The 11,347-nt window shown below is 37.5% G+C and overlaps 1 protein-coding gene across 1 annotated transcript in view; it reads left to right on the forward strand.

Moving 5' to 3' along the window:
* LOC107562333 (G-protein-signaling modulator 1-like) overlaps positions 1-11,347 on the forward strand; it is a 40,938-nt gene that overhangs the window by 13,858 nt on the left and 15,733 nt on the right. The window contains exons 2-11 of the mRNA XM_016246966.1: positions 3,216-3,437; positions 3,539-3,674; positions 5,110-5,252; positions 7,623-7,746; positions 7,862-7,977; positions 8,845-9,000; positions 9,094-9,202; positions 9,282-9,396; positions 10,054-10,124; positions 10,666-10,830. Coding sequence (XP_016102452.1) covers positions 3,216-3,437; positions 3,539-3,674; positions 5,110-5,252; positions 7,623-7,746; positions 7,862-7,977; positions 8,845-9,000; positions 9,094-9,202; positions 9,282-9,396; positions 10,054-10,124; positions 10,666-10,830 — 1,357 coding nt within the window. The remainder of the gene's footprint in view (positions 1-3,215; positions 3,438-3,538; positions 3,675-5,109; positions 5,253-7,622; positions 7,747-7,861; positions 7,978-8,844; positions 9,001-9,093; positions 9,203-9,281; positions 9,397-10,053; positions 10,125-10,665; positions 10,831-11,347) is intronic.

Genomic DNA, 11,347 nt, shown 5'->3' on the forward strand with positions numbered 1-11,347 from the left:
GTCGTCGTCATCTTGTGAGCGTGCTCTAGTGTTGCCTCCATCTTGCGATCAGGCTCCGCTGCCGCCGCCATTTCGTGAGCGTGCTCTGGTACAGCCACCACTTCAGTCACACACATTGGGTCTAAGCTCAGATCGCAGAGGTTGATTCAGGCCATCACAGGTGATGGGATATGTAGTCCAGGGTGCTATGCAACAGTTAGTGTTGTGCAAGAGTCAATGTAATGGAAAGGGTTACCTCTGGTGGTGAATAAACGGAAGTCCATGGACTGAATTCGTGACAGTTAACTGTTTGTATTTATAACATCTGCTGCTTTGCTTCTGTGAAAATGAATATATAAGAATATACATAAGACATCAGCCTTAAACTTTGTTTTTGTCATTTACATCAGTTATATTTGTATAAAATACACTATATATTTTTGTGTCAGTACATTAATGGCACATTTGAGCAGCATTAGTAAACTGTGTAAATATAAACAAATGCCAAATTTTTTTTTTAGACCGGAGACCATAATCGTGTAATACTTAATTTTATTATGATATGAAACGTCCAATTTTTCTTTCAATAATGTTTTTTTAAAGTTTTGCAAGAATTTCGTGATACTAAACTTTTTATTAGTTGTCATAGCAAGTGATTTTAAAAGTAGGATGGTTCACTTTTTATAAGATGACTGAAAATTTTACTTGAATTCGTAGTTTATTCTTACTTTTGGAAACCTAATTGTTTTATAATTACTATTAATATTATTATTATTATTTCTGTTGTTTCTAGAAGTAGCCATTTTGATAATAGTCAACAGAAAAAAATATAACCACACACACACACATTTGTCCACAGAATAATTACACATTATTAAATAAAAAGCGTCCCCGCACGAACCTCTATCTCCGCCAGCAGGACCTCAATTTCAGACTCTGTAAAGTTTTTATTTATTTATTTTTTCCTTTGTGCTCGTCATTCTCAAGCATATAAATTCTGATATTGGCGTGTGCTCTTTTATATGGTAATGATATTAATTAGGGGGCGTTTACAAGGCGGAGATCTGGCACCAGTCAGCTGCGCACAATTTCAAGATCATTTGCGATTTATAAATGTCACATCTGGAAGAGAGGCGCACGCACATGTTTTTGTGCGCACATTCGTTTTCTCTGAATCGCATTTACACACTTTTGAGAAATGATCTTAGAACAAATTTAGGACAGTTTATATGCAACATTTTATAAATGAGGCCCCTGGACTCTACCATGGCCCTCCGACCCTTCAGCTTTGCTGGGCTCCCTTGTCCCTCCTGCTCTGCCTGGTTAGTCATCGACCTGCCTCCGCCACGGGATTCCACTCCTCCGGCTTTGCCTTGTCCCTCCATCCCTCTGGCTCCATCTGGCTCTTCCTTCCTTTTGACTCCAGCTTTGGCCTCAGTCGCTCCAGCTCCACAATGGTCTTCTGGGTCCCCGCCTCTGCCTCAGATGCATGAGCTCTGATCTCTGCCTTGGCTCTCCAGGCCTCCAGTTTCACCCTGGCTCTCCATCTGCTGGCTCCACCTCTGTCAGCTCCATCACAAGAGCTTGTCGCCCTGGTTCCTCCTCCAAGGCCTCCATGCATATGCATACTTTCATTCATATATATATATATATATAATGCAATTACGTTGGATAAAAGCATCAAATGCATGAATATAATTATTGTACGTGACGACAACACAGAATTCATCAGTTCATGTAAACATTTTTAAACCAAACAATGACAACAACTTTTAGCTGATGATGACATAATTTGTAGTCCTGGATTCATGATGACATACTATGCCGCAATGTGAAAGAAAAATCCCACAAAATATGATGTCATTTGCTATTTTTGATGCATGTATGACATAATGGAAACATAATGGAAACCAGCTGGCATTATTATAGTATACAGACCTCATCCTCTGACTATCTGAAAATATACGTACCTGTTAGCTTAAACCCCTGGACTCTACCATGGCCCTCCGACCCTTCAGCTTTGCTGGGCTCCCTTGTCCCTCCTGCTCTGCCTGGTTAGTCATCGACCTGCCTCCGCCACGGGATTCCACTCCTCCGGCTTTGCCTTGTCCCTCCATCCCTCTGGCTCCATCTGGCTCTTCCTTCCTTTTGACTCCAGCTTTGGCCTCAGTCGCTCCAGCTCCACAATGGTCTTCTGGGTCTCCGCCTCTGCCTCAGATGCATGAGCTCTGATCTCTGCCTTGGCTCTCCAGGCCTCCAGTTTCACCCTGGCTCTCCATCTGCTGGCTCCACCTCTGTCAGCTCCATCACAAGAGCTTGTCGCCCTGGTTCCTCCTCCAAGGCCTCCACCATGGCTCCTTCCTCCTGTGACTCCACCACTACTCATTACTTAATTATTCAATTCAGCTGCTTCTGTTTAGCTCCCTCATTTAGTCAGTGTATACTCCCTGTTTTGTCCTACACTTTTGTCTATTTTCTCTTACAACTTGTCTTTATTTTTTCATGTAGATGTGGTTTTACCTTTTCTCCTGGATTATTAAAGTGACTTTCTGAGCTACTCAGATGGAATTTTGGTTAAAACATAGTAGTGTATAGTATACAGTAATATGTGTTAAGTATATTAATTACAATTATTTTATATTTATGCAATATGCATACTTTCATTCATATATATATATATAATGTAATTACGTTGGATAAAAGCATCAAATGCATGAATATAATTATTGTACGTGACGACAACACAGAATTCATCAGTTCATGTAAACATTTTTAAACCAAACAATGACAACAACTTTTAGCTGATGATGACATAATTTGTAGTCCTGGATTCATGATGACATACTATGCCACAATGTGAAAGAAAAATCCCACAAAATATGATGTCATTTGCTATTTTTGATGCATGTATGACATAATGGAAACATAATGGAAACCAGCTGGCATTATTATAGTATACAGACCTCATCCTCTGACTATCTGAAAATATACGTACCTGTTAGCTTAAACATGATACTTGTTCATTGTTCAAAATGCTCAGATTACACACTGTTCTTGTGTAAATGATGCATGTTCATTTGCTTTCTGAGGATTATTAAGGTCTTAATAAGTCCAGCCATGTTAGTGTGCAATTTAATGTTCAGCCTTTCACCAAACTTGACAACATTATGGCATTTTTCCTGGGAAAGCCCATCATGTTTTACTGATTATAGGATCTGAATTCCTTGTGTTTGCAGGATGGAGGCATCTTGCTTGGAGTTGGCGCTGGAGGGGGAAAGACTGTGTAAAGCAAGAGATTTTAAAGGCGGTACAGCGTTCTTTGAAGCTGCTGTTCAGGTGGGAACAGAAGATCTCAAGACCCTAAGTGCCATTTACAGTCAGCTGGGCAACGCTTACTTCTACCTGAAGGAGTACGGCAAAGCCCTGGAGTACCATCGGCATGACCTTACGCTCGCTCGGTGAGAATAGTGCATTTGACTGCCATTTATAGTCATCAATAGTTTCAGTTTCATGCAAGTTTGTGTTCAATGAAAATAAACCGAGTTGCATTGTAATTCAGGACGATCGGAGACCGGATTGGGGAAGGGAAGGCCAGCGGAAATCTGGGAAACACTCTGAAGGTTTTGGGCCGCTATGATGAAGCAGCTGTGTGCTGTCAGAGGCACCTGGACATTTCTCAAGAACAAGGAGATAAGGTGAGAAAACCTCTGTCAGGATGGCCTTATTAGATATGACTAGATGAAGAAAGTGATTTGCAGTTTTGTAAGCAATGTTCATCATACGGTTAATGTACAGACAGCGTCTGAGATTATGATGAATGAAAACACTGCCGCTCAAGGTCAATATCACCTTTACTGGGGTTATTTTTTATTAATTTATTTTTGTGTGAGCAAGTACTCTCGCTGAATAGAGACTGAATGCGTTACTGGAGCACACATTGATGGATTTGATTACCAAACAAACCATAAATATGATTTGCAGTTGTATTCTCAGGGAATGCATGAGCTGATAAAAATACCTTGAATGCAATCTAAGTCACTTTGGATAGATGAATCTGCTAAATGCACAAATGTAAACGTATTGCCTTGACCATGAGGAATACAGGTTATGCAGTGTAACGTAGGCTAGTTTGGAGCAACTCTTGTGAAACCTACTTATTAGTGAATATTTATTGCAGAAATAATACACTTTAAAAGAATATACGCAAGTGCACAATGAATATAATTTATTTTAGACAATTAAAATACATGTTAATTACAATTCAATGAAAATATATTGTAGTTTCAATTTATATTATATGCAATTAGCTGAATTGTAGAGTGTTTTGATCCACTTAAGCAAGACTTAAGTACATCTTTATATGTAATTTCATAATTAATTCTATTGTCTATGAAATATGGTTAAAGTACTGCTGAATGTACTGACAAACATTTATGATAAACTAAAATATTATTTAATGTAATTTCAATTAAAATTTGTATATCATGTATTGTATCATATTTGTAAGTACACATTTGTAATGATGAAGTTGCAATTTAGTACATTTAAAATATAGTGACTTATAACTTATAGTAACTTATAGTAATGTAATATCAAATAACATTACAGTTAAAATTATAATCAAGTGCTTTACATGTGCTTCTTTAAAATTATTATCAAGTGCTTTAAGTGCTTTTTTAAAAGACAAAATAATTATTAAAATATTATGATTTAATATGTACTTTGAAGTAAAGCTTTGAATTTGTCGATTACAGAGTGTACCTTTTAAATGTGTACTTAAGTGTGTTTATAGAAACAGTCATGAAAGTGTCTGTCTTTAAATACACTTAATTTTATTTCATTAATATTATAATATCTGAAAGTACGATTTTTAAAAATAAACTACAAGTGCACATTCAGTACAATTAAGCATGCAATGTTATAATGCAGCGTTTGCAAGCCATTGCACCTTTAATGTGATGTATCTCATAATTTTGATCTCATGTTGACTATAAAGTGATGTCTAGTTAGGTGGCACACTTGGTTTCAGAGCAGAGCCAGTATGATGTTTCTCAAAAGTTTCTGTACTGTTGAGTCTGGTCTGTTGAATTGAAAAATTATAAGCAGTGTACAATCGGCTGCTGTGTGCAGGTCGGCGAGGCCAGGGCTCTGTATAACATGGGGAACGTGTTTCACGCCAAAGGGAAGCAGCAGCTCTGGGGCGTTTCACAGGATCCCGGAGAGCTTCCTCCTGATGTCAGAGACGCGCTGCAGCGAGCCACGACCTTCTACGAGTCAGTTCAGCACACACACACACACACACACACACACACACTGAAGCATCTGAGCATCATTAGGCAGAACCCACTGAGACCTGTTTGCCCGACTGCAGCGCAGCTCATTAACAGCGACATTTAGCAGACCCTGAAGGTTAAACGGCACATAAATGAGACGCAGAGAGACCAGAGGTGTCAGACAGAGGACAAACAGAGCCTAGTAGCTCCTTCTGTGTGTCCGTTTAGGAAAACATGGAAAACACGGCTCACAAATATTTAAAATGAATACTTCAATTGCATATCAGATCTGGATTGCAAAGTTTTAACATTAACTTAATGTGATGTATGTTTGTCAGTCATGCATCAATGAAACAGATCATGGCATAGTTTATTATTAAGTATTTGCATTTATTTGATGTTATTTAAATAATCTAATTTTCATAATGCTTTTATTGATATTGTTTCGAATCAGCAAACACAACAGAAAACAATTACATTTATTCAGTTAAAAAGTAGGGCTTACTGTAGAACAAGCAATATTTAGTTAGTATGAGACTGAAACAAATGGGCTTTATTGATGGTTATTGTGCATTTAAAACACATTCAGTTTATTAGTATGGAAGCATATGGGTAGCAAAATTAATTTTGAAATGTAATATGCAAAATGACAATGCAATATGTAAAATGACAACGTATTTCTGTATTTAAATTTACATTTTCCCATACATATGTGCAACATTTAGTGCAAAATGAAAATGAAAATTCAATTATATATTTTACATTTGCCATTTTCTACACTAGTCTTAATATGTAAATTAAAAACATATTTTAATGCTTTATAAGTTACAAAATTAAAATGAAATTGTATTACCCAAATTGATTAGATATGTTTAACATGTCCAAGCAAAAACTGTAGCAAAATTATCATTTGAATGCCATTTTTCCTAAATGCATTTAGACTTATGGGTAGGACACTCTGTGTGCTTCGTTGTGAAAGCGAAACTACTTTGTTTGGCTTTCCAAAAGAGGACGATATCGCTTCGTCATGCCTAGAGCTGATCCGTGCTAGTTGCTGAGGAAGTACTTCATACGTGCTGTCGATCGCCGGATCCAGTCTGGGGTCGTCACATGTGGTTGCTGCAGGCATCACAAAATGGTAAGGGACGTAACATTTCCGTCACACGCTTGAGGAATTCGGCCAATCACAATGCACTGGATAGCTGGCCAATCAGAGCACACCTCGCTTTTTCAGACCGATGAGCTTTGTAAAAATCGACGCGTTTCAGAAAGGCGGGGCATAGAGGAGAAACAATAATGTACAGTATGTGGAAAATAATGTGTTTTTTTAACTTTAAACCTCATAAACGCATTTCATTACAGCAAATACACAAAATAATGTTATTTTTAGCAGCATCATATGACCCCTTTAAATACCCTGCAATCAGTGTAGACTAGTCAATGTGGATTTGAAAATGCATTCCAAGCCGATCACGCCCCCAACCTGTCAATCATTTTATCAAGGCGGGGCTCAGCAACAAGACGCACAATAGGTCAATATTCCCCATTAACCAAATGCTTTTCACCTGCCTCAACATCTCACTGTTTTACACCCCGATTGATGCACATTTTTTCATTTTGCACTATATGTTGCACATATGGGAAAATGTAAATTTAAATACAGAGATACATTGCCATTTTACATATTGCATTGTCATTTTGCATATTACATTTCAAAATGAATTTTGCTACACATATGCTTCCATATATTAGTACTGTTACAAAAATCTGACTGTTTCATTTATATACAGTATATCAAATATATATCAGATTAAGTTTAATAATTTATTTAAAATGCACAGACATTTTATATGCAATCTTAAATTTAGGCCATACTTTAATGTCATTTCTGTTGAAACCTGTATGTCATGTACTTAAAAATATTTGCAATTACACATTCATATTTGAGTTGCAATTTAGTACTTTTAAAAAATATATTAACTTTAAATGTAACTGAATAACACACTACATTTAAAAATTATAATAAAGTACTTTACATGTGCTTTAGTATGTTTGTCATCTTGTCAAAACAAGTGTACTTCTTTAAAAGATTATTAAAACATTAAGTAAAACTTTTAGTTTTAACATTATTACAAAGTGCACTTAAAAAGTGTATTTAAGTGTCTTTAGAAACATGAAAGGGTCTCTCTTGAAGTTGCCTTTTATTTAAGTTAATATTATACTATCTGCAAGTATAGTTTTTAAAAAATATAAGACTTGAAGTACACTACAAGTGCACATTGTGCAGGTGTTATTGTTAAAAATCTATTTTTCTATGGGGAATGTGTTTTTACTTGAATAAAGTGAAATGCAGAGAGTCGTCTGTTTCAGGATGAACCTGTCTCTGGTTAAGGAGTTGGGAGACCGAGCTGCACAGGGAAGAGCCTTTGGTAACCTTGGCAACACTCATTACCTGCTGGGTAATTTTGTCGAGGCCATCAAGTTCCACAGAGAGGTACGAGCCAAACGCCACTGACCATCAGCTCATTCACTCATCTAGCTGATGTGAAGTCTCTGCTGCGGCTGAGACAGCAGCTCATTCTAAACACAGTCCCTCCTTGTTTTTCCAGCGTCTCTCCATTGCAAAGGAATTTGGCGACAAGGCCGCCGAGCGCAGAGCATACAGTAACCTAGGCAACGCTCTCATTTTCTTGGGCCAGTTCAATGCAGCCACAGAGTATTACAGGTAACAATGACTACAGCGCCATCTAGAGGATGCATCATGTACGACCAGCTGTTTATTAAACAAATTTCTTGTTTTGTGAGGAACAAGAAGAAAAACACACACATAAAGGCAAACATAAGCAAAATAAATGAATGAATAAAATAATGAAAATAAAAGAGTATATGGATGCGTCACAGTTGTAGTTTACGTACGTCTACGGATTATTTACTGTGCGCTTCTGGCTGTGTGGTACAACTCACAAATAAGGGAGAGACATATGATCAGTTACACCTTGATTTAGACACTTTTTGGCATGCATTTATATGTTAACATGCGCTGTATTTTTTCCCCTCATTGAAAACAATTTTACACTAAATAAATGAATAGTACTTTTGAAAAATCTGTTAATCATAAGGCTTATTGAGGAGAGGTGTGGTGTTTCTTATTTAAGAAATTATTACTTTTATTTATCGAGGATGGATTGCATTGATCAGACGTGACAGTAAGGATATTTATAATGTTACAAAAGATTTCTATTTCGAATAAATGCTGTTCTTTTGAACTTTCTGAAGTTGAAAATGTACCAGTTTCCACAAATATATTTGGCAGCACAACTGCTTTCAACATTGATAATAATAAGAAATGTTTCTTAAGCAGCAAATCAGCGTATTAGAGTGATTTTTGAAGGATTAAGTGACACGGAAGACTGGAGTAGTGATGCTGAAAATTCAGCTTTGATCACAGGAATAAATTACATTTTAACATATATTTACATAGAAAACAGTTATTTTAATATCTAATAATATTTTTACAATTTTTACTGTATTTCTGATCAAATAAATGCAGTCTCTGTGAGTTCTGTCACAGTCGTTTTGCTCTGTTGTTCAGGAAAACTCTGCAGCTCTCTCGGCAGCTGAAGGATCAGGTGATGGAAGCTCAGGCATGTTACAGTCTGGGAAACACATACACTCTGCTGCAGGAGTATGAACGTGCCATAGATTATCACCTCAAACACCTGCTCATCGCTCAGGAGCTTAACGACAGGTGTGAGCCGTGAACACACACATGCACACACACACAGACTCGCTCTCACATCAGCACAACTCTGAGCAGTAACGTGTTCTGTGTGTCTGGTAGGGTTGGGGAGGGCCGGGCCTGCTGGAGTCTGAGTAACGCTTACATGTCATTGGGAAAGCACCGTCAGGCTCTGCATCACACCCGGAAACACCTGGAAATCTCCAGAGAGGTGAGGCCACACTGATTCTCTGTCCTGCAGTGACAGTCCTGCTTGGTGTGCGTGTAAATGTGTGGTTTGCTTTGCTCAGATCGGAGACAGGAACGGAGAGCTGACGGCCAGGATGAATGTGGAGGAGCTGATGGAGGCCCTAGGGGTGAAGGAGGCGGATCTCTCTCCGTCTGAATCTGAGTTTAAAGTGCAGGGTAACACAGTCTCAGATTAATCATATCTATACAGTATGTGTATCTGCAGATGACAAGCACAACTTGACACTGACACACCACATTAAACACTTCACCAGGGTCATTATATACATGCATGTAATAGAAAAAATTTATAAATTTCAACATTTTACATTTTTGTTTAGTTAAATTCAAAGTACTGAAATTTGAATCTGAAATAAAAATGAGTGCAATTAGTATAGATATACTGTATTTTAAATATAAAAAAATATATATCTTAAATGACAAAATGCACAGCAACACTATTAAAATGTAAACTAAAATTAAAATGAAACCAAAAAATATAAAAATTCAATATATTATTAAAATCTTTAATATGATCTCAACACATAAATAACACTGTGGTGGGGCTAGTTTACACACTATATGGTCTTTTCACAATGGAAGTCGTTTTTTACATCGATTTTAAAATAATTCTTTTAAAATATAAAAAAAAAGCTGTCAGTGGAGTAACACGCCATAAATACAAATGTATGAGACAGCTTTCCTAATCATGATTGACAGCTTATTTCAGTGCTAAAGTAATGCTGTAGTGTATGGCTATCCAAAACTATGTCTGCAGTCTGTAAATTGATATTACATGAATTATCATCAATATTTGCTTCTTTTCTTCAACAGGAGCCAGACCCAAGTTCATCAAGAAAGCCAGCATGGAGAGTGTGGACCTGTGGAAATACAGCTCTGAAAAGGTCACATGCTCAACATCTGAGTGACCAGGATTTTACCATGCAGGACATGAACCTGAATCAAAATCTTCTTTAGCTATTGAACAAAATGCCTGTTAAAAAACCCTAACCCAAAAGTCAACATCAAATGATGGACTCTCATCCAGGAACATGTCCTTCTCGGTAGAATCATGGTCGTGCAGAAACACAGACACGTGTTGCTTTAATGCTGCTGTGATGCTCATGTGATGCTCTATGAAGCTGATGTGATGCTGCTTTGATGCTGGATGTGAGGCTGATGTGTCATTACAGCAAATACACGTGATTGCCATTTTACATATTGATGCACTGTTGTTGTGATGTTGATGTGACAGTGAGGCTGATGTGATGTTGATGTGATGCTAATGTGATGTTGATGCGATGCCTGATGGGATGTTTACGTGATGCTGATGTGATGCTGATGTGATGCTTGGTGGGATGCTGATGTGATGCTGATTTGATGCTGTGTTGTGATGCTGATGTGATGCTGTATGTGATGCTGATGTATGCTGCTGTTGTGCTGCAGAATGGAGATGCTCCGGATGTTGATGGTATTTCGAGGAAGTCAAGGAACCAGCTGTATCAGTCTAGCAGAAGCAAAAGTTACACAGACAGTCAGTCATCAGATGAGAGACATTGGCTCGACTCACCTGTGGACACTGATGACATCACTGTTCATGTCACACCTCCAGTGAGTATCTATCTGTCTGTCTGTCTTTTTTCTGTCTGTATTTATAAGCTTGTTTCCTCATGGGGACCAAAAAAGTCTCCACAAGGTCACATACTATATACTAAATACTCATAATGATCCGACACACACACACACATGTTTCCATGTTTTATGGGGTCATTCCATAGGCGTAATGGTTTTTATACTGTACAAACTGTATGTGCTATTGCCCTACACCAACCCTACCCCTAAACCTACCCCTTACAGGAAACTTTGTGCATTTTTACTTTCTCAAAAAAACGAATTCTGTATGATTTATAAGCTTGTTTCCTCATGGGGACCTAAAAAATGTCCCCACAAGGTCAAAATTTACTAGTATTACTATCCTTGTGGGGACATTTGGTCCCCATAACGTGATAAATACCAGGTACACACACACACACACACACACACACACACATCCACATTTATGTATGCATATCATTTCAAATCCTAAGCTGTGTATGTGTGTATATATATATATATATATATATATATA

Source organism: Sinocyclocheilus grahami, unplaced genomic scaffold, assembly GCF_001515645.1.
Source record: "Sinocyclocheilus grahami isolate Dianchi unplaced genomic scaffold, SAMN03320097.WGS_v1.1 scaffold818.1, whole genome shotgun sequence".
NCBI classification, from domain to species: domain Eukaryota; kingdom Metazoa; phylum Chordata; class Actinopteri; order Cypriniformes; family Cyprinidae; genus Sinocyclocheilus; species Sinocyclocheilus grahami.